At 29.3% G+C, this 25016-nt stretch overlaps 3 protein-coding genes across 5 annotated transcripts; all 3 read left to right on the top strand.

Moving 5' to 3' along the window:
* The first annotated feature begins 1681 nt into the window (after positions 1-1681).
* Positions 1682-10848, top strand: LOC113378496 (probable chitinase 10). The gene is made up of 7 exons (XM_026619034.1): positions 1682-3256; positions 6281-6495; positions 7036-7247; positions 8673-9009; positions 10008-10135; positions 10266-10391; positions 10687-10848. The coding sequence occupies exons 1-7, from the start codon at positions 3216-3218 to the stop codon at positions 10846-10848; spliced, it is 1221 nt and encodes a 406-aa protein (XP_026474819.1). The 5' UTR covers positions 1682-3215.
* A 542-nt stretch (positions 10849-11390) lies between these two features.
* LOC113375428 (histone-lysine N-methyltransferase SETMAR-like) lies at positions 11391-12019 on the top strand. Its single transcript, XM_026615367.1, has 2 exons — positions 11391-11547; positions 11634-12019. The coding sequence occupies exons 1-2, from the start codon at positions 11391-11393 to the stop codon at positions 12017-12019; spliced, it is 543 nt and encodes a 180-aa protein (XP_026471152.1).
* Positions 12020-18038: 6019 nt separating this feature from the next.
* Positions 18039-22886, top strand: LOC113378494 (zinc finger protein 436-like). 3 transcript variants are annotated; one of them, XM_026619031.1, is made up of 13 exons: positions 18039-18160; positions 18479-18553; positions 18627-18938; positions 19006-19124; positions 19342-19575; positions 20159-20273; positions 20333-20645; positions 20774-20920; positions 21222-21357; positions 21474-21579; positions 21666-21786; positions 21893-22280; positions 22425-22885. In XM_026619031.1, the coding sequence occupies exons 2-13, from the start codon at positions 18517-18519 to the stop codon at positions 22521-22523; spliced, it is 2127 nt and encodes a 708-aa protein (XP_026474816.1). In that variant the 5' UTR covers positions 18039-18160; positions 18479-18516; the 3' UTR covers positions 22524-22885. The 3 variants fall into 3 exon arrangements, with proteins under 3 accessions (XP_026474816.1, XP_026474818.1, XP_026474817.1); XM_026619033.1 differs by lacking the exon at positions 18039-18160 and adding an exon at positions 18166-18267 and having other exon boundaries at positions 22425-22886; XM_026619032.1 differs by lacking the exon at positions 18039-18160 and adding an exon at positions 18190-18325 and having other exon boundaries at positions 22425-22886.
* The last annotated feature ends 2130 nt before the right edge of the window (positions 22887-25016 follow it).

The raw sequence follows: 25016 nt of genomic DNA, 5'->3' as shown, positions 1-25016 counted from the left end.
TCTGTAAGTAGTAAGGGTTTTCCAACCCTAAAAATTCGTTTTATTTCTTTTTTTTATAATTTGTAATTAAAAACACATAGCCCTAAATTTTCATATGATAATAAACAGAAACAGATTATTGTTTATGTAGAAATAAAAATATAGTTTCTAGAGAAATTTTCCAGATAGCATATTTATTATAAACAAAACTTTCTTATCAACTTTTACAATAATAATATTGATTATAATATAATTTCATTTGAATTACATAATTGACAAATTATAATATATTTAATACTAAATAATGAGTGCTTGATGGAGTATAAGTTGCCGGCGGATATTAACATATACAAATATGAAATATTATAAAAAAAAGTTTCTTATCAACTTTTACAATAATAATATTGATTATAATATAATTTTATTTGAATTACATAATCGACAAATTATAATATATTTAATATTAAATAATGAGTGCTTGATGAAGTATAAGTTGCCGGCTGATATTAACATACATATATGAAATATTATTGTGATTCGTGATGATACTCTTCATGTAGATATTTTTCATTTGGTCTTATTCATCTTTCATTCTTAAAGTTTCTTCAAAATAAATGCTCTTGATGTACAATGGTTCAAATGTTATTGGTGTAGTTTACCTTGATGTTGATATTGGTTTTCTTTCTATAGATGTTTTTATGTTCTGATAATTTATTTCCTTGTTAATAAATTTGCAATGCAATAATTTTGCATTTGCAGTGTGGTAAAATTAAAATAAAATTTCCTCTAATGAAGTTTGATTCTTGTTGCTGGTTCCAATCAAAAACTGTATGAATTACTAATCTGCATCATTGTTTTTCTCTATATTATGTGTAACAGTTGCTAGGACATCTCTGCATTTCCTAAAATGTTTTTCATCTCGATACATTAAATTTATTGTGCATTCATCGCTGTTTTCAAATATATGTTTCATAGTGCCAAAATATAAAGTGACCATTTTACACTATTCTTCTTCAAATTGATAGTTTTTTGGGTTGCATGTGTGAGGAAGAATTAATAATTTCGTTGTCGGAATTAGGTACTAGGTATAAATGTTTGAAAACTTCTACTAATGTAATAGGAAATTTAATAAGAAATACAATTTTTTCATTTAAATAATAACACAAAACATTAATTAAGTAAATTATAATATTTGTGAATTTTGGTTTGATGTATGGAGAAGGGTAATGAAATTTTTTAATATAATTCTTTTACAATTTAGTCATATAAGTAATTCAAAATATCTAAATTAATAAGAGTTAAGAGCTATATTTATTCGAGCTAAGTGTATGGATATTTCTAAATTATTCAAAATATTTGTTAATATAATTAAATTCTAACTTATCTTTTCTACAGTACCTTTTGGCAACAAAACAACTATTATATTTATATATTAGGTTGTCAAATATCTCGGGAGATATTTGACAACCTAATATTTTGGTACAAAAGCAACTATTTAAATACTCATTTATATCTTCTATTTTTTTACTCAAAATTAATTCATTCTTGATATCAATTATTTTATTTTTAAAATAATGAATCAACTTATGACTAATAGTTATTTACTCAAAATTAATTCATTCTTAATATCCAATATTGTATTATTAAAATATTGAATCAACTTATGACTAATAGTTATTTGTTTGTTTGAAGTGTTTGCTAAGTTATTTTCATGATTTTGAAATATTTTGATCGATTTATCAATTTTTTTACAATCTTGTGCATCTAAATCATCCACTGCTTCCTATGATTATACTGCAAATATTCATCGTGCTTATTACTTAGTAATTGACAAAAATGTATTAAAATAGGAATTTAAATTATTAATGTGTAATTTGATTATATCAGTGTTTATATAATGCTTGATTTTGTGATATTTTATTATTTAATTTTGCGTTTCTTAATTGTTTCAACTGGAAGTCGTCCGTCGGTGTTCAATTCTTGGAAATATATTTCCTTTCATTTAAATAGAAATTAATTGTAGAAGTATTATGTGTATCAGCAAAATCGTTCTACTGTAAATTTTTTTGCGTATTAATTCGATGTCGTTTTAATTTTTGTTTATAAACTATTTGTCTATGTGATCGTGAAAATATAGTACATATTTCCTAAATCATCTTGCATGTTTAGATTTAAAACGCGATACAATTTTATCTCGAGGAATCAGATGCAAATATATTTGCAATGTATATATAAGAACATGAGTGTTTTATTTATATGGAAAGTGTTTATGTGACAATTCACTATGTTTATAGAACGAGCTGTGATTGTGTTGGTATATGTTATCAAATATTTTCTCATTTTATATTAGCTTTGCGCGCTTCTTATAGTCGATTAAATAATTTGTTAAAATTTTGGGTTCTAAATCTACATCATACGGTGATATCGTTAAAAAAATATAGTGAAATAATAATAAATGGTTGTAATTCAGTTATAGAATCTATTGTATTTATTGTAAAGTAATTTTTATATCTTTTGTATCGTTTAAGTACTTGAATATATTCTAAAGTAGTGGTATCTTTCAATGGGACCATTTAAATTTGGAAGCATGGATGTAGTGTAATATTATGAATACTAACAGTTTTTATGGATTTTTTGGGTATTCTTGTAAGTCAGAGGAGTTTAGATCTGGGCCATTGTCCATAATTTAAGTTTCTGGAACTCCAAAATGCGAAATAAAATTGATTCTTACAATATTTAGGGTAATGTTAGAAACTATAAACTTAGGATAGGCTTGAACACGTTTAGAAAAAGTATTGATTATTCCCTATGTATTACTTGAAAATAGGTTGGTGCAGTTGGAGTTATTGAAAGATTTTGTTGAGGAGAATTTTGATCATGTTTTTGAGTAGCACATAATAAACTATCCTAATCGTAACTAAATCTCGACCAATAATGTTTGGCTCTAAACCGTGTTTCATTCTCATTGATACCAAGATGATCAGTAGAACCATCCTGAAAAGTTTTAACTTTAACAATTAATTTTTGTTTGTAAGTTGTCTGTTTACTATTAATGGTTTGAACACCACTAATTATTGGTGACTAGTTACTGTGTTCCATAGATCTTGCGATTTGCTGATTCACATTACCACTTTGATTGACATTTGATTGTTGAAAATTTATATTATTATTTTGTTGGTTGAACAAGGATGGACGACTTCCTTTGGATTGATTATTATTGAAGTTGGATCTTGAAAATGTTGGTTTTGTTTCATAAAGTTTTGATTTTGTTGTACAGGTGAATAGTTATGATTCTTAATACTCTTTTTATGATTTATTTTACTATTATTTTGATTTGCGTTCTGAAAGTTAAATGTTATTTCAAATATGATTTATATTATCATATTCAGAGATAATTCTCATTGCTTCAGCCAGAGAGAAAACTTCATGATGTCTTAATAATGAGCTATAAGGTTGCTTGACACGAGCTGTAAAAAGAGCTAGTGCACTCCTTTGAAATCTGTCGCACCTGTCATTCAAAATATCTTTATTCGTAATATGTAAATACGTATAGTTATTAAAAATGCTAATAAGTTTTTCAAATCTTTTATAAAATTCGTAAACCGTTTCATTATTACCTTGACGCATATTAAATAAATCAAAGCAAAGAGAAGTATCATCCCTCCGATCAGAAAATTTAGAAATTAAAACAGTTATAATGTCATCTATTTCCCTTACGTTCGCAGTGTCTACGACTAGTTTTGCCCTGCCATACAATTTAGCCAAAATTGCGTTCTTAACTATTTTGTTTTGAACACACGTTGTATTCTCTCTATCATAATATTCATTTTTTATTTTTCTTACTTTAATAATGAAAGAACTTAACTCTGACTGGTTACCTCCGAAACGCGTAATAGTGTGGATCAACTTTTTATCAAATTTTGGAAAGTTTTGTACAGACATTTTTGATAAGTTTTCTAGCAAATTTTCTATGTCAAAATTACTACCACTTTCCATAAACAAACTCTCATGAGCGGAATAATTTGAGGGAAGTGTTTATAATTTATATCAAATTAGAAGTTCATTCACAAAAATCTTAGAAAAAATCATAAATTGCATTACTTATCTTCAGGATTGGGTATCTGAGGATTGGTAGGAGTATTTTATCAATTTTCTATCCAAAATAGAATTAAATGGTGTCACTCCCGTCTTGATGGTTTTTATTTCTTCGCGTAAATTCAATTTGTCACACCTTTTGCACAATTTTTCACTTTTCTCCACTTTTCTTATTTTTTTTAGTAATAACTCTTAATCACATTTTCTTCCAAGGATTCCAGAGTTACATCCTACAGCGTATTATTTATACAAAAAAAAATTTCTTCTCGACTTTTATAATGATAATATTAAAGCTAAACCAACTGAATGGTAAAATAAGAATTACGTTGTATGAATTATAATGATGGTTATCTCCAGTTCTGAAGATCTGTGTTTAATTATGTTACTTCAACAGCTTGGTGAATGAAAATATCGCATAACTTTTATATAGACCTGCTATCTATAGTTTGATTTAAGAACTTAAATTCAAAAACTAGTGAAAATTGAACTGAACAAAAATATATTGTAAAAATAAATCCATTAAATAAATAATTATTAAAATTATCTTAAATAACTTTTGATATAAAATATTTGATGAAATCGCATATGAAAAAGTAAGGTTATTGATATTGATCAATATCAATACAAGGTCAAGTTTGTCAAATTGATATTTGATCACAGTTCAAAAATTGAGCAACACCCAAATTGTACCGGTGATTACGCATATAATATAAATATACATAATAATTAAGTTTTGTTGGAAAAATTGTATTTATTGCAATACGAGCAGGTAACGGATCTTAACTTGACTATAAAATGTGCATATATATATATATATATATATATATATATATATATATATATATATATATATATATCATACCGTTCTGAATCGAATGAAACCAAATTTGGAAAAAGTATGTATTGTGTTGTGTACGTGAGCCTATTTCTATCCTTTTGTCGACGTTTACTCAAAAACGGCTGGCCGGATTTCAAAAATTTAAAAGCCATCCGAAGTAACTCGATAAGGAATAGCGTTTATCAGTGTGCTACTATCGGTCAAGCCGTTTCTTTGTAATTAACAGGAAAGTGTAAAAATTTTTGTCCACGTTTAAGCTAACAAATCTTAATCGATTTTAAATTCAAAAACTATTCGAAAGATATTGATTAGGAATTAGTTGATTAGTTTATGTTTAATATCGGCTGGGGCGTTTCTTCGTTTTCAAATGTTGAAGAAAATTGTTTCTACGATTTTTATGGAAGTTTGTACAACGATAGATTTTGTAGTCAGAAGTACCATACTAAAATATTACAGGTCTACGATAAGCGGTTGAATTATAAGAATTTATCAAAGTTTAAAGTTTCGCCGTGAGCTGGAGCGATTCTAATCAGAATTTATGCCGAAGCATAGCACGTTTTGTGGTGTTTCGTAGATAGCTACCAATTACAGTTGACGTCCACAACTTCTTAAAATAATTGTGTGTGTGTGTGTTTGTTTGCGCTTTCGGTTTTCTAAACAAAGTTTAGATAAATATTATACATTAAATATATTAGTCACAAGCTTATACGGCGAATGAAAATAATCAATAATAATAATTATTGTTTTTATTCGTCGCGTTGGATTTTTTATTATGACTAATGAATATACTTATATACAAGATATAAATGAATTTTGGTTTTTAATAAATATTCCCATATATGTATACAGAATTTGTCTTATGCTTGCTCGTCGCCCTTGCAAGGCGACTTTATATGGGTGTTCTTGTACCGGCAGCGCATGTATTAGCTTTAGTTTTTACAACTTTTCACCACAAAGTTCCACCTACATTTAAATGAATTTTTGAATAACAGAACAAAAATGTACAGGATTTCGAATTATGCTAATTTAAAAGTAGTCCACAGAGCCACACTGGTAGAAAATGGAAAATAAAAAATCATTTTTACCTTTTCACGCACTAACAAATAATTTTTTCACATTATTTGTTATAAACAACATAGACAAGATCAGTATAAATAGAATGACGTTAACATTTTTTCGATATCTGTCATCTCGGCCAAATGATGAGCTACGAATTTGAGAATTTGGATTTCGAATTTTCTCAAAAAGACCTATAAAATGGCATCAAAATCATTTAAATACCAGGGTAGGGCCGATTCTGTATGGAAACACGCCCATACCGTTTATTTTTTAAAGTACATAGTTATTTTCCATTCTGTTTTAAGATAGCAGTGACGCCGATCCAATGTTACGGACAAAAGGAAATGATTTTAAAGTAATTTGTTACTTTACAAATTGGGCTTGGTATCGGCAAAGAGATGGAAAATATACACCAGATAATATTGACGCCAGTCTCTGCACCCACATCGTATATGGTTTTGCAACATTAGATTCATCCACCTTAACAATGAAGCCATTTGACACTTGGGCAGATCTTGATAACAGTAAGTATATATGTATCTACATTTTGGAATGGATTTATTTTCTACAATATCGACTTTAATGGACATTCGCCTTATTACTTTTGTGAAAATCATTTGCTGTATATCTTGTCTTATTTTTAGACGTATAGGCCAACTTAAAAGACATATATGTCTGAAACTATATATATGTCTATAGCAAATACGAGTAACTATGCTTAAGAATATACTAAGATAGTTAAATAATATGTACTTTAGCATTATTATCCCACCGAGAGATTTAAAAAAATGACCAACAAATAGGTTCAAATGGTCTCAATCAGTTGATAAATTTTACTTTTAAATCACTCATGTATTATGTTCTAGTTTGCACTTATCAAAACTTTTATAAGTTTCAATGATAATGTAGCATTGACCTCAAAATTTCTGAACTCTCAGTACTTAATATTTCATTTATCTAATGTTAATTAAATTCTATTTTTCATTATCTAATGAATGCTAGAACTTGAGTATAAACTTCTAGATATGTTATTAATGTATACAATATACTTTTATCTATCGCAGAGTTTTATGAAAAAGTAGTGTCACTGAAAGCAAAAGGTGTAAAAGTTTCAATAGCAATTGGGGGATGGAATGACTCGCAAGGAGACAAATATTCACGTCTAGTCAATAATGCTGATGCTCGGAGAAGATTTATAACAAATGCCGTTGAATTTCTCAAAAAGTATCAATTTGATGGATTAGATTTGGATTGGGAATATCCAGCTTGTTGGCAGGTATATTATATAAAATATTATCAAAATTTTATCAAGCATTTCTTATGAAATGTTATTGGTGCAATAATTTTTTGTTGTATATTGGCTATTATTGAATAATATTTTTTTTAATTACAATATTTCTTACAACTGTTAATAATTTAACATCTAGTAACAATGACAAAAAAAAGATAGTATTTTCAACTGAATAATATGATATACAAATTTAATAGAGTTGTTCGGGAAATATATAAACGCAAAAAATAAAGTTTTTTAACAATCTATTACATTTCAAAAATATTTAGAGAGTAGTACCTCTACAGCATTTTCATTCTTTTCTAAAAGGACGTTTTTTAAACAATTGTATAAAGATTCTAAATAGATGATACGATTTTGTTAGATATTTTGAACAGATTGCGATAATGGTCTTGTAATTCTCAGTAATTTCCAACTAGATACGTTGAAACAATCAACAATTTTGAATTTGATCTTACGCGAAAAATATTAATACTACATCAAGTGTGTTTTTGAAATTATTATTATAAAGTATTGTTTAAGTAGTTTCTAATATAATAAATAAAATTAGTGGTGCATGGCATCGTGCCTTAAGGCAAATTGCTGAAATTTTCTGTACCTTAATTCACAGTTTTTTAAAGCTCAAAAAAGAAAAATTAGATTTTTTTGTGAATTTTGATCTTTTTTAAAAATTTTGAAAACATTTGAACAATTTGAATATTGGAAGAAATGAAATAAACCATTTTTCAAGAATTATGAAATTTTTGAGTTTGAAATGAAATTATACAGTTTTTTGAAAATACCTACTATTTTAAAAAAAAAATTATTTGTTTTAAAAACTGATTTTTTGAATATTTTTTTTAAATTTTGAATATTTTCAATTTTCTTGAAAGTTTTTGATACTCATTCAAGTTAGTTGATTCATACTGTCGAAAATATCTAATTTTCGACCGCCAAATAGCATTATTTCAATTTTTTTTCTGGATCTTTGAAACTGTACCTATCTTTGCAAAAATAAATCAATTCTTCATTTCGTCATTACAAGTGAAATGTTTTTTGTATTTTTCAAATCGGATCTTTCCGCTCCGTTTTCTCAAAAACATAATTGCCATTTTCTACGCTCTTTGCTTCGTATCTCCGAAACGACTGGGCCAACTTCTACCAAAACCTGATCAGCACGTCTCCTCATCCATAGGAATCGAATGTTTTTTTAATAATTCAAATCGACTGATCCGTGCTCCCAAAAACGTTGACAAAAAATGTCTTCATACATACGCACACACACATACATGCTTCCATTTTCTCTAAGGTATGCCAAAATGCTTAGAAGCTTTTGAACGTAAAGATATGCAAAAATTTCATTTTCGAAATTTGGGCAATTAATGTAACTTACCCTACAGGAAGTTAAAATAAAAAAAAAATGATGTACAGGGTAACTGCAAAGGAAGTAATCCATCAGATAAGCAAGGTTTCACCGCATTTGTAAAAGAACTGTCTGCTGCACTTAAGCCTCAGGGTTTTCTGTTGTCCAGTGCTGTTTCGCCCAGCAAGAAAATTATAGACGCAGCATATGATGTTTCCGAAATAGCCTCATACTTAGATTGGATCGGAATCATGAGTTATGATTATCATGGACAGTGGGATGGAAAAACAGGACATATTGCTCCATTACTTCCTTATCCGGGTGATCAGTATGATTATTTTAACGTCGATTACACAGTGCGATACTGGATTAAAAAGGGAGCGCCACCTGAGAAGCTGATTATGGGTACGTGGGTTTTGTCAAGTAATTTTATTGGCTCAGTGGAAGTTGAAAATTTAAAAAATGGTTAACTAAACGCTGAAGTGGGCATAAGCATTTTAATTTAATCAGTTTAACTTATCAATAAAACCTGACGCATTGTTATTTGGCGGTTTGCGACAGAATTAATAGATCGAATATTTTTAAAACAGTCCTGCTTATACAGTAAATATAACCATAATCAGTACATTTACTCCGTATTGCTCAATTTAGTTTAGAACTATACCTGACTTTCATGCTGTTGTTTTTGGTACTTTTTTATCTTTAGTAAAAGGCGAAAGATTTATTCGCTCTGGAGGAGAATCAGAGCGTTTGTGGTATTTTCGGTATGGAGCCGTTCAAGTATTATGTAAGCACTATAGGGGGCGAGGCGATTTGCTTATTTTGGATTGACGTGGGGGCAGGGGATTTTTATTTTTTTTACCGAATGGCAACCTTACATTGTCTTTGCCAGTACCAAAAATTTAAAATAAGTTTGTTATGTTCGAAATATTATAATAATTTTGTTACTTTATGTTGAATACCATATCAGTAAAATCACTACATCCTAAACCTATTTTCTCATTTTTAAAATTATAATTATAACCTAATAATTACAATATTTAAAAAAAAAACAATCCATTAATTGCAAAATGTTTACGTAAGCATGGGGGTAGGGGTAAGAGCTTTGCTTACTGTTGCTGACAAGGGGGATGGGGGGGGGGTAAATAATTGCAATAAATCTGCTTACGTAATACTTGAACGATCCCTATCGCGCTCTTATTTTATTATATTTAAACACATTTTTAGAATTCACTTCAACACAATTGTTTTTTCTTTTACTTATTTGCATATGGTTCATATTGTATTTGTAATTTTAAATTTATTATTGTAATTTTCAGTATTATTTCAGTAATTTTAATATTGTAAATTAATTTATGAAATTTAAATTTAAATTTAATTTAAATAATATCCTATATTATTAGGAATACCAACATACGGCCAATCATTTACATTGAGTAATCCTTCAAATAATGGCATTAATGCGCCAAGCAATGGCGGAGGTCAACCAGGAGAATACACCAAAACCGCTGGCTTTCTTGCATTTTATGAGGTAAGTTCTTGAGTCTAAATCTAGAGAAATCTAATTAAATAAATACAATATCTGTATAATAAACAATATTCGATTTGTGTAATATATAAATATTCAAGAAAATTATATATAATTATATCATAACACATAGATTTGTGAAAATGTACACAAAAATGGATGGAAAGTTGTTCGGGATCCTGAAGGACGCATTGGACCTTATGCGTATAAAAATAACCAATGGGTTTCCTATGATGATGTTGACGAAGTTAAAAGAAAAGTAAGTCAACTTTTTATTAATGGCTATTACAAGACAACATAATGGTTATTATAGTATGTTCTTGATCTTTATATTTATACTCTTGGAAAGGCTATTTTCACTTTGAAACAAATTTATTTTTTATGATCTGAAAATTAAGAAGTTATGGAAAATTTGATCACCATTGCCTTTTTGTCCTGATAATTTTACAAATCTTACAATTTGATGTTTTTTCATCTACTAAAGGCTTCAATAAAATTAAATATTCATAAATTGTTTTCAAATATATACGCATGTGCATATATTATTATTGCAGTCCGCATTAATAAGAGAATTAGGTCTTGGAGGAGGTATGATTTGGGCACTGGATTTAGATGATTTTCGCAACAATTGTGGTTGTGGAAAGAACCCGCTTTTGAGTACTTTGAGTGAAGAAATGCTTCGATCAAAAATTAGTAATACTAAAAACTGCACGTAACAAAACTTTTTTTGCCACTTTTTTTGCCACTTTTTATGATGTCATGTATGTTTCTAAATATTGCCCGCTTAAAGTTATAATTATAATCAATAAAATATTTTTATTAGAATATAATTTATATATTATATCTATACTATACTTTATTTCAATGTAATATTTTGTTTTAATTTACATTAGACTGCTGCCATTATCTTTTAATGTAAGTTATAAGTTAAAATATTCAATATTGCTCATTTTTTATTATTACACGTTATTAAATACAAACACAAGTCTAATACATACACAAAAAATTTCTTAAAGCGCGTCCTATCAATCTAAATTTTAATTAATTTTTATAATTAAACACTTTTCGTAGCACTAAGGTTGGGGAAAAAGAAATCCATTATTTTTTCGGTAGATGGCTGTAGTGATCGATATCTCGTAAATTATCGATCAAACAATTTCAAATTTATGCACGTTGTCAAGGTAACAGTTCGCACTAAAAGAATTCGTTTGCAGTTTTTTGTTTTGTCCATTCAGTTCTGAGTTACACGGCGTTAAAGATGGAAGTCAACAAAGAGAAAATTCGGTACATTTTACACTTTTTCTTTGATAAGGGCGAAAATGCAAGTCAGGCGGCTGAAAATGTGAACAGTGTTTATGGTCCCGATACTGTAACAGCTAATTACGCGCAATTTTGGTTTCGTCGATTCCGTTCGGGTATTTTTGACGTTAAGGATGCCCCTCGCACAGACAGGCCCGTCGTCGAAAATGTCGACAAAGTCACTGAAATCATCGTCATTCAGATATCTATTGTCAACAACTGGACCGTCTGAAGCGAGCAATTGACCAGAAACGGCCAGAATTGGCCAACAGAAGAGGTGTCGTGTTCCATCAGGACAACGCCAGGCCACACACTTCTATAGTGACTCGTCAGAAACTCCAGGAGCTTGGTTGGGAAGTTTTGATGCATCCACCATACAGTCCGGACCTCGCACCAAGCGATTACCATCTTTTTCTTGCATTGCAAAACTTTTTTAGTGATAAGAAATTGGCATCAAGGGAAGAGTGTGAAAATCAATTGCTGGAGTTTTTCGCTAATAAGGACCAAGACTTTTATGAGAGAGGCATAATGAAGCTACCATTAAAATGGCAACAAATTATAGAACAAAATGAAGCATATTTGACCTAAATCGGACAATGCAAAACATGTTAAATAAAGTCTTGAAGTTCACGTAAAAATAATGGATTTCTTTTTCCCCAACCTAATATTTACATACCAAATAAATTTCTCTAGTTAAAGACATTTATAGTAGCACCAGTAATCTTTTTCCTCCCGGTTGAATCGCGCTGTGTCTGTTGTGTCAAGGATACAAATAATGATGGCTGCGCATTTGGATTGGCAGCTCAACCAAGAGCAGATCATTGAGAAATACCTCACAATTTGTGCATTATGCGAACGACTCTCAACGAATGGAGTACAAAGTTCTCTCCTCGTCGTAATCGTCGTTCATACGATTTTTTACCCCGCATTTTATTATTTTCATAATACAAACTATAATACAAGAACTACAAGAAAGGCAATATTGAGAATATCGTGAAAAAATGCTAAAGGCCACCTTTTAGTTGATCTTTTTGTGTATACCTACCAAGCATTTTATCCATGTGTACTTCATTTTTCTTCAATGTGCCAACAATTGTCAAGTTCCAAGATAGTAAAAATTTTGCCAGTGGAAAACTAGTGAAGTAATCATTCACTGTAATTTTTCTACCAAATCCTTTATATGGTGCCACCAAGTCTTTGGCGACTCTTTTAACAAGGTCTTTCTCACAATCATCTTCCGATTTCCCGGTGTAAAGCTGTCCAGTAAGTGGATACGAACTTTCAGCAACACATATCCACCATACTTTAATTCAGAGATACATAGTAAATCTATTTGAACCTCGGTATGGATAAAGTTGCTCGTCGATTGTCATGTTTTCTGTTGGCTTATAATGTTTTGCTAAATTACTGTACAACATTGTCCAAATGTCTCGTATTGGAGCAGCTTTATCACTTTCCAAAGGCTGAGCTCGCGTATTAGCATCATCAGATCGAATAAAACAAATAATATTCCGGAAGCGACCGATGTCCATTGCTGCGCGATACAATAGATATGAATACGGCTGGCATATTTCTCTCGCATTGTCTGTATTTGAGATATAGGCGCCAGAAGTTATCAAAATAGCCAAGAATGCATAAAATTCCTGCAGCCCAAAATTTTTCCACTCCAATTGTTTTTTTCTGTTTTTTTTTTATTAAAATTTGCATATATTGAAATTGCTTTTTTTATCGGTATGACATATAATGATATCAGCCATTTCTGGTGTAAAAAATAATTTAAATGTATCTAGATTTGACAGCAAGTTGATGTTCCTATTAGCTTGATGTTCTCTTAGTGATGTCGCAGCCCACTGAGTACCATCTTTTGCTGTCATTCCTGATCCCGTCGCTTCTACTTCACTTTCTTCATTTTTATTTTCTTCGTCTTCATTATTGACTTCTATTTCATCACCTGTTATGCAAAAAGTACATAATTGATATAACACAAAATACATTATAATTATCAACACGACACAAGAAAACAGAAATGTTAATTACCAGTAATATAACAATCTGAAGCTGCCGTCTCACTCTGAGAAAAATATTCATCGTCACTACTATCCAACACGCAGTCATCATCAGATTTTTCTGCCTTGAATGTTACTTCCATGTTTTCATTTCTCCGAGAGTGAGTGACTCTACTGTATTTTTTTAATAGTGAAAACATAAAATAATTTACCTGAAAATAAAACAAGTAAATCTCGCCTTACCGTGGAAAACTCGATGAGTCATTACATTTAGGTTTAATATGATTTTTATATTGATAACAGTAAGTTTGTATGTTTTGTTTTCACTTTAACACTTACGGGACGGTGCCGATTTCAAAACAATCTACTGTACCTTGAAAGACATACACTTATAATATTACTTTATTTTTGATCATTTTATAAAGAATGCTGACGTTCAAAACAATTTTCAAAATACATAGCTGGTTGAATTCGCATTCGCATTTAGAATATGCCACTGATTAGTCAGTATATTTGTTCATTTTTTTGCTGCCATAATGGTTTGTTTTCCCTATTATATTGTCTAATAATTCATTTGTAAAATATAAAGTAAAATAATCTATTGGATGTCTTATATTGCTTGGTATTTGTAGCCGGGGTGTATGTCAAACTCGATTATTGAAGGAGAATCTGCACATTCGCTAATGTCTTTCCACTCTTCATTTAATTTGTCGAACTTCTTCTTTTTGTTGGTTGGATAATAGCATCATCACATTCATCACTATCTTCGGTGCTAATAGTAATTTCGTAAAATTTGTCTGTATGAATGTCTATTTGAAACTCATCCTCACTACTGCTTCACTCACAAAATTTACCAGTCGTTTTGCCTTATTCGTTTTAAATATTTAAAAAAAACGTATAGCAAAGAAAAAGGCTGAAAACACTACTAAAATAACTTAAAATTATTTTCAAAATACAACACTGTTTATCACTGCTATATGTAATTTATTCAACTTTTCGATGCAAACTGAGTCATTGTTTATAAAATAGTCTGTGCCTCACAGATTATGTTTGGCCACTCAGGTGGACAGCCGTCCCCAAAGAGTTAACTATATATGTATTTTGTAGGTCTATTCCCTAGTGCAAAACGTAAGGGGAAAAGCGACATCTCAGGTAACTAAATATCGTTGACCTTGGTATTTCTCTATCATTATTTCTATGAGGACTATAAACTGTATAAATATAGCTGTTTCATATGCCACTTAGCCAGCTTGCACAGAAAAAAAATGAAATTCATTGTACTAATGAGTTGTAATTAGTACACTGAATAGTCATTGAACAAATGGTGAAAGTTTGGTCATTATCCGGACGGTTAAACGAATCTTTTCATTTCGTGCATATGTAGGTTCTGTGTTTTGTAGGCAGCTACTGATTACAATTGACATTTCACCGGTTCTAAAGAACGTATTTTTGGAACCAGAAATCGAACACATAAAATGTGTTGAACAAATTAATTTTATTTATACTATTTTTGCTGAGATATTAATTAGTTGAAAAACTAAATAAAAATGGTTGCTCTATCAACCGTCTTGAACTATTGATTATAAAAAGACTTTAATTTAGAATGAAAATTGCACTTTTTTTTAATAATATAGAATTACAAAATTTTGTATATTTAAATATTTGAGCTAATTTGTTAGTACTTGATGCTTACAGCTTGGCGACCGTGTATAAAATAATAATGTTGGTCCCTTTTTACCTGAATTTTTCAGTGGTCGATTTGAAAGCGTTGTTTCAAAGGTTTCTGAAAAATTTGGCATACCTTAGAAAAAATGGATGTGATGTATGTGTGTGTGGATACAACTTTTTGACGACGTTTTCAGGAATGCCGCTCAACCGATTTGAATGCGAAAACCATTCGATTCCAACTTATGAGGATAAGTGCTGATTAGTTTTAAAGAAAGGTCGGTAGAGGCGTTTCCGAGATACGAAGCCTCCGAAGTACAAAAAATGGAAATTAAGTTTTTGAGAGAATAGGACATCAGATTTAAATCATTCAAAAACCATTCAATTTGTAATGATGAGAATACGTGGTTATTGTTTTTGGCAAAGACAGACCCAGCCGATTCAGAGTGGCAGAAAACAATGTGCTAATGAAGAAACGATTAGGTTTGGAGAAAACAAAAAAAATTTGATTTCAAATTTCATTTTTTTTAATTTTCAAAAAATAACTTTTTTAAATATCAAAAATAATTCGTATTTTAATTTTAATTTTAAAATTAAAAAAAATAAAACTCACTTATATACTTCAAATGAATAATTCAGTTTATGTAATTGTTAGAAATATGAAATAACCATTGATCAAGGTTATTGTTTATTTATTTTTCATAAACGTAAACGTTTTCGTAAACATATATTGTATAAACGTCGTCGTCTAATTCATAAGCTCTTATATTTTATCTATAAAATACAAATAATAAAATTTACAGTATTTATTATAATCTATTTCAAAACATTTGATATTTCTCAAGTATTTCATTATGGTGCGGGAAGTTCCAGCAATTTGCCTTAAGCATGCCTTAAACGTAAACGTTTTCGTAAACATATATTGTATAAACGTCGTCGTCTAATTTATGAGCTCTTATATTTTATCTATAAAATACAAATAATAAAAGTTACAGTAATTATTATAAGTATTTATATTATAAGTATTTATTATAATCTATTTCAAAACATTTGATATTTCTCAAGTATTTAATTATGGTGCGGGAAGTTCCAGCAATTTGCCTTAAGCATGCCTTAAGGCCAAAGCCATGCACCACTAGTTTGTGGTTTGTTTTTTTGTCGATTTTTTTTCGAATTTGATATCCATTTTTATGTTTAAATCAGTTATTTAGTTTTTAACTAACTATGTTAATTGTTTTGGTAAGAGAAAGTTTGTTCATAGTGTTATGCCCGCTTCACACCCCTATCGAATATTGTGTTAGTATGCATACCACTAGCTAGGACAGGCGAAGGGTATCGGAGATACCCGAAGAAATCCGAAGGCGATAACCCTATGATGCACATGCAAGGACCAGTCTCTTCTTGGCAACTAGCGGCGATACTAAACTACCAAATTCAATTAAATACAAACTACATCTAATATTCATTAAAAGTTGTTCTATTAGTATTAATAAATTATTTTATAAGTCAAAAGGACTTTCTTGAGTTTGAATTTATAATTATATATCCTCGATATAATCTCCGCTGAAGGCAACTACAAGCTGAAATATATCATTGTTAAGGCAGTGAAATATACGAAGCACAACAATAGTTTCCCCATAAGGGTGGCACCAAAATATGTAATATACTAACTAACACTAATTAATTAATTAATTTATAAATTAAGTACACTATATTGAAAATCACTTATCGAAACAGAATAGAGACATAATACTTTCAGAAAAAATGTTAAAATAAATTATGTAAATTTAAAGCAATGATTATGGATTACACTTGCGCGTTCAATTTCATAAACGTGCGTCCACACCTAACAAACGAACACGAACGAACATGTCGAACAAGAAAATATAAAGGAGAACGAATAGGAACACGAACGAACGCGAATAATTCCAAACAAACGTCTCAAAGCAGTGAGCGCTTGAATCTTTTTGTTCGACTAAACTATAAACACAACATAAACTAATGCAGGACGGCACATTTTAACATCAAAAAAGAAAAATGTTTGTCTACATTCGTGGTAGCGTCCACACTGCACATACGAGTTCAAACATGAACGAACAATTCCCTTTGATGTACCGACAAGTTGCGGAACATTGCTCGCCATGTTTGTTTATGTTCGTTCGTGATCGTTGTGGCGCCACACTACGCTGTTGCCGTTCGTTCTGGTACGTTCATTTATGTTCGTTCGTTAGGTGTGGACTCACCTATATGCGTTAGTTCGTGTCGAATGCAAAAAGGATTAAATGATATGCATCTATAAATACACATATATATGATGATATGTGTTAAACAGATTAATTTAATTTATAAAATTACAGATGTTATAAAAATGTCTCAAAGATTTCAGTTGAACATTTTATAAGCTATAAATATAGCAAATTCTAATTTTTGTTGATAAGCTTGAGAAGTTTATGCAACTTGCCTTAAGGCAAAATGGTATTTACAACTAGTTTATTTTTAATTCCACATCATATTAATATTCATTAATTAAAACTTTAGTGTGATGGAAATTTTGATTCGATCAGTTCTAAATATAATATAACTTATAGCTTGAACTATTTTTTGCAAAATAGTTAATTATAAAAATATTACATTTATTTAAACATAAAAGTTTAAAAATTTGAATATCAATATCAATAGGAATATATTATATTTTCATATAGTCTAGAATCAATATGACAGACAACAGAATTTCAAAATTGGCGGGTAAAAGCCGGAAGTTAATTTTATATATTTTTTCTGAAAATTGATGCGAAAATGCTTTTTAAGTAAATAATTTAAATTATATAACTCTGAATAAACTAAAACGTAGTAATTATATTTTACGAGCGTAAATAAAAATTAAAATAGAACGCGGGCAACAAGATGGCCGCCGTGGAACTATCTGCCTTTCCGGCATCTTGAAGCGAAAAGCGAGACTCACTTCAGTTGTACGAATAGGTATCGTATGTTATTAATAGTGCACCATGAAGTTATGTGAAGTGTGTTTTACGAGAAATTAGCAACAATTTGTAGAAAGGTAATGATTATTTGAGCAAGTAGTGGTAATGTCTATATCGAAATTACAACAAAGTTGAAGTACGAATGTAAATAAAGCATCTTGAGCAGTTGTTGAAAACTTTTAAGGTTACTTTATTGATGGGCTGCTCATATGAAATATGTTTGTGATATGCCTGTTTTACAGGTATATCGCCGTTGACTTTGGTTATGATATTTATGTGAAAATAAGGCGTTATAGTTTCAGTGTTAATTAATTGATAATAATTTTATGTGAAATTTATGTTTTGTAATATGTAACTTCCTAACAAATGTTTGTTACATTGGCCTATGTTTACAGAGACATTAAAACTGAGCGTTCAGGCCAAGGATAGCACAATGAGTGATGTCGATAGTTTAGATGATTATTCACTAGGTTTGTATATATTATTTGTATTATCTGTGAGTCATAGTGTCTAAGTGATTTTAATGAAACCTGAAAATTTTAGATCCTGATAATATAACACGGTTTGTGATATTAGCAAACGACAATGCCGAGAATCAGGACATGGAATTAATAGAAGAAGAATTACCAACCGATGATGCAGATGACATCATAGATTATATTGAAGATGATGAGGAAGATATGCCGGGAATTGAGTACCATGTAGCTAACGAATATCAAGATAATGCCTTTAGTGGGTCATTAATGGATAATTTAATAATGGTTCAAAACGACGATATCATAGAAGACACAAGGCATTTTAAGGAAGAAAATATTAGTAATGAAAATTCAGAAGACACCATTCAATTTGTTAATGGTAGGTAAATTTATTAAAGAAATAAATCAAAGTATTACATTTGCTCATAAATATTGTTTTACTTAAGGTGAAAATGACAATAGCAGACAAGCTGATTTATTTACATGCAGTAGTTGTAATATAAGTTTCTCAAATGTTGTTCAGCATATTCATGACTATCATCAGGAGCAGCAAGTAATGGTTGAGGTAAAACAAATTATTTATTTGGAATGTTATGTCATAATTTGCGCAATGAATATTAATTGAAACATTTCTCCTAATATATAAAACATATGTTGATCAGACTTTTTATTTACTTAAAATAAATGTAATTATCTGGAAACACAATCAGATATATTCTGTTTACAAATATCATACACAAAATTTATGTGTTAAGTAATTTTAATAAGAATTTTCAATTTAGATGTGCGAAGAAGATATTACAAATGGAGGAACAGAAGAAGCGGAAGAACTAATAGACCCAGAAAATTTAGATGATTTAATTCAGTATGATGAGCATATTATTCCTGATGAAACGGAAGAAAATGGTGGTAATTTAGTGTCACCAAAAAATAAAACATGGAAGATGCCACAAATATTAAACACCCTCAAAGAGGAGGAATGTACAGATAAAGATGGCAGGCTTTATACACGAAAGGTGCTTATTTTAATTATCCAATTCCATTTTTAATGTATGTAAAAGTATTTAATTTAGTTTACTTTTTCTCTGGAGTTGGTTATACAGTAATATTAATAACTAGTACAGAATAACTTGCCATTAAGCTATTTTAAAAATAGTTTATTTTTTGTAAAAAAATTGGGTTTGAAATATTGATAATTTAACTTTTTATGCAATATATTGGATCATGAATTTATTTAGTATTCCTACTTTCCTTATTCTACCATATACAAAGTAAAAGGAAGAAACGAGTTATTATATAAATGGAAGACAAATTTATACTCTATTCTATTTTCATTTTCCAAATTTTCAAGTTAATTGCTGAATTTGTTTCTTTTATTATGCATGGTGTAAGAAAATTCTTTCCAAAATATTTAAAATTTAAAATATGATTTAAAATATTAATTTTTGTCAAATATTATTTTACCTAATCATGAATTTATATTTCAAATTTAAATATTCAAAGCTGATTTTTTTTTATAATATGTCCTTGTTCAAATTCAAATTTACATTTATACTTGCTATTATTAGTTCAGGATTATTAATAGAATAACAATTTCAGGTTGTTCAGATAGAGAAGTTTTGGGATAAATCTCTTGAGAAGCAAATAGAAGACAAGAGAAATGAAGCTCGTATAGCATTACCAATATTTTATTCATGTGTTGAAACAGAAAATGGTTTGTAGTTTGTTTTTTATGCAAATTTGTAGTATCATCTACTACTTACATATTTTTAGGAACTACTATAATGCCAGACACAGATTTGTCAGAAATAAATATAAAAGTAGAACCTGGTACAGAAATACGAAAAATGTATCGATGCAGTGTGTGCTTTCTTCAATTCAAGACTTTAGTTGAATTTAAATCACACACATGCAAGAATGACACTCACAAATGTACCACATGTAATTTATTTTTTCGAACGCAATGCTTGCTTAATGCTCATATGAAGATTCATAAATCAAATAAAGCAGAAGCTACAGTGAAATCTGGTGGACCTTATATGTGCTTCGAATGTGATACAGTCTTTCCGAGCAATAAAAGTTTAAGGTGGGATTTGCTTTGTTATTTTTTCAAGTGATAATAATTAATTATAATTTGATTTAATTTAAGTTATAAAAAGTAATATATTTAAAGTTTAATATAATTTAAAGTATTTTCAAACTAATATTTTCTAGATTACATCGGAGAATGCATGGTCCAATTAAACAAAAACATATAGAACAATTTTATGGACCTGCAGGACCAGAAGCAATGGATGATCTAGCCGAAGGTGAACCACCAGAGCCCCGGGAACAATTTGAATGTCAGATTTGTAACAAATGGTAAGTGGTCCAAAATTATATATAAAAATAAATCAACCTCAGTAAGGCTCTCAAAAGTAAAGTGTTCAGAAATGTTTTTATGTTTATCTACTGCACTGAAAATGTCTTGTGTCAATTCATATAGTTTTGATATGTGATTTGCTTTTTTATATTTTTCTCAAGAACAGAACTTATTGCGGCATGAAATTATAAAAATTTATTCATATATTATGATTTTCAATTATTACATATTTCAATAGTAGTTGTGTTTTGTATTTTGTATCTTTATATTTTGAATTGATATAGTGATTTTTTTGCACAGGTACGATAAGGCATTTGAAAAGATCCATATGGGTGTACATAGTGGTGAATTACAATATAATTGCCACATATGCAACAGGAAATTCTTCACTGAAAGTAATCTATCAATGCACATGAGGGTTCACAATATTGAGAAGGTAATTTTTTTCTTTGAAGAAATAATGTTCAAAATTTATTTATTTACGGAAATAAATATTTAATTAAAACCTTCTTTACACAACATATTAAGGATATTTTATTTAACTTTATTTAGCCCCAAGCAAAGAAACAAAGAGGTGATTTGCCTTACATGTGTGGGTTTTGTGATCGCCAATTTGCTCGACCTCATGAAAAAGTGAAACATGAACGAATTCATACAGGTACTTTCTTATTTTGATTAAGAACTTTCAGATTGAGATTTACAATTTATTTTGTTATGTATTGTTTACTTTTATTTGTATCTCAGGAGAGAAGCCTCATGAATGTGAAATATGCGGCAAGAAATTTAGAGTATCCTACTGTCTTACTTTGCATATGAGGACACACACTGGTGCAAGACCTTATGAATGTCAACATTGTCATAAACGGTAATATTGAAAAATTGAAACTGTGATATTCAAACTTTGTGCTACAAATACTTGCTAGATGATTTTAATGTTCTCATTATACAGTCATTATAATTGATGTTTGCAGGTTCAAAGCCCATAGTGTTTTCAATCATCATTTGATGACACATTCAGAAGTTCGGGCTTATAAGTGTCCATACTGCCCAAAAGCTTTCAAAACGGCAGTGCAATTGGCTGGGCACAAGAACTCGCATACTAAGCCTTTTGCCTGCACAGAATGCAATAGGCCATTTGCATCTTTATATGCAGTTAGAGCTCACATGGAAATTCATAAGAAGCAGAATAGCTTGAAATATAAATGTTCTATCTGTGGTGCGAGTTATGCTCGTGGGTTTGCTCTCAGAGATCATATGAAAGAGCAGCATCAAAGCACAGTGGTCACCGAAGATGATGGAGTTGTTATTGATGAGACTTTACTGAATTCACATTTGTTACCAGAGGGTGATACTATAGAGGTATGTTATATAATTACTAGTTATGTAATTACCTAATTTTTATTTAAAGATTAGTAAAATTTTAGTTTAGAAAGATAGAACATATTTATTTTATTGATTCATTTATTTTTACTTGTTCTCATTTTAATTAAATTTCTATTACAGATTCCAATAGAAGACTACCACTATGATAGCAATGATATTCCAACGGAAACCTACATAAAGATAGAAGGTCCTATAGAGTATCAAGAAGTACAATTGTGACAATCTCACAAAGGTAAACCCGTCAAAAATTATTGATAAGTTTAACATAGTATTAAGTTTGAACATTACTCAGAAAAATAGGATTTTTCATTCTAAATTAGATTCAATTTGAAAATGTTAGGGTTATTGAGTATCTCTCGTCACATATTTCTCATTTGGAAAAAACATACTTGCATACACCTAAATTAATTGTTCGAAATGTGCACAAATGCAGCAAAGTATTCAAGTATTTTTTTCTCTTTAAGAAGGTGAATGATATATGCACATATTATATTTTACTACTAATTTATTGATAGAAAATATACAATGTACTAAGCTAGAGTTAAGATTAAGTTTTGAATAGTCCAAATGCACTTATTTAATAAGTACAGTTTGTGTGAAACCCATATTCCTCCTAATTATTCTGAGATAAATTAGGTGGATTTATATATGAGCTGTGGTTTTTATGTAATGTAAAAAGATAACTATTACACAATTTTTATAGTTCAAATTTTATTAATAATTTATATTAATCTAATAATCTAATGCTAAGTTCCAAGGCAAATTCAAGGTTTGATTTTACTTTTTAGTCATTTAGTATTACAAAAATTTGAATTACATGTACGATACTCAGTTACCTTCCATCCTTACCTACTTTCATCTTGTTTTATAAATTCAGTACATACATATTAAAAATTAGTAACATGTAAATGTTACATTTTACTAGTAAGATTATTTTTTGTTCAGTTATTCCTTGTAATAGTAATACAACTTCTTGTTTAATGTTAATACCATTGCCGAAGGTTAACAATGCTTTTTCAGAATATTATAAATATACATATGTATATAATAGATTTCATATTTATTAAATTGTATTGTCATTCCCATTTGATCATTTATTATTTTAAATAATGATATTGAAGACAATTTTTCTTACACATTTGCAATTTTAAATTATTATAGCACGGAATTTATAATTATAAATGATCATTTGGCCTGGACATTATCAAATGTACATTGATACTTTCATGTATAAATAGAAATATAAGCGCAGGAAATTGTACTGAAGTATGCATTTTTGTAGCATATGCATTCCAAGCTCTTACTAAAAATTTGAAGTTATTTGCAGTATAGTAGATCTATACATTATTCACACTTATAGATCAAAAATATTTTTTTGATATTTGAAAATAAATTATCGACTTGAGAACATAATTGGGGTCTTATTACATTGTTTACCTCGTTTTGTGATTAGGAAGAAGAAAATATAAGTTGTAAACGTAGATACAGTTTCCATATAGCAGCAAATTCTGCTGAACAAGTTTCCATCATTGAATTTTCAGCCACAGTGAAATTTAGAAAATTATTTTTTGTGAAAATTGCTTTAATTTTAGTGTATTTTTTTATAAAAAAAATTTGAAAAGTCAGACTACATTGACATATATGCGCACAAAGAAACAATTAGCGCTGCACAACCAATTAAAACTTTCAGGTATATCATCGATTAATAACTTATGCAGAGCACCACAATTACTTATCAAATGTATTAATATTTTTATATATAGATTCCAGTGTCAGCATTTTCAGTTTTCGATCAATCAATATGCAAAAACATATTCCTATATAACTATAAACTGCCTCTCCTAGGTTCAAAATATGTAATTGATATTGGCATAGAAATTAAATTTGTATTTTATTGATTATATTTTGCGCATTCTGTATAGAAATTGCTTTGAAACTATTGCTTTAAATTCTTTAACTTAACAATTATGTATAAATCGGACCATAGATAAATAAGCATCGTTAAAATGAAAGAAATATGAATTTATTCACAATTAATCATAAAACCGTTTAAAATATGAGGTGTAAAAATACTAAGTAATATCCTAATAAGAAATAGAGCCTACACTTACTTCATGAAATGGGACGTTTACTAGGTAGATACAGTATGCAAACATAAAAAATCACTGAATATTCAATTGCAAAAAATATGTAGATAATTTAACTTGAATAGATAAAAAAAAATTTAAAGTTTATTGATTATGATGCAATAATGTATTTTTTCATAGAATATAATAGCAAATTCCATCATGAATGTTTGTTGGTGTTGAAAACATCTGTTACCATACAATTTAGTTATCATTAACTTAGTGGTGCATAGTACGGTGCCTTAAGTAAAATGACACTTTCCGTTCTATAAAGAAATATTAAACAAATTAAATTTCAATAGTATTTAAATTTAAGGGGGTTGTTCTTTTTTCGTTACAAAAAATGCAAGGTATTTGTTTTTGTTTTTTCTCGAAATGTATTTATCATAGAGACATGCGGTTTTTTTTAAACAAAAATTACAAAATCATAGAATATTACGTGATTTTCTTCTTTTCTTTTTGCGCCGTCATTTTTTAACCAGGGGGCGCCAAAGCCAGTCTTGCAAAATCGATCTCTTTTGCGGTGCCACAGATAAATCCGTTGCGCATCGCCCGAAACAAAAAAAAAAGAAATTACGTTGAAGAA

This window comes from Ctenocephalides felis, unplaced genomic scaffold (genome assembly GCF_003426905.1).
Source record: "Ctenocephalides felis isolate EL2017-DRISC unplaced genomic scaffold, ASM342690v1 CF-g0.4_SCAFFOLD_01886, whole genome shotgun sequence".
NCBI lineage: Eukaryota > Metazoa > Arthropoda > Insecta > Siphonaptera > Pulicidae > Ctenocephalides > Ctenocephalides felis.
Note: the sequence above shows the minus strand (reverse complement) of the source record. Positions and strands in the feature narration are given on the sequence as shown.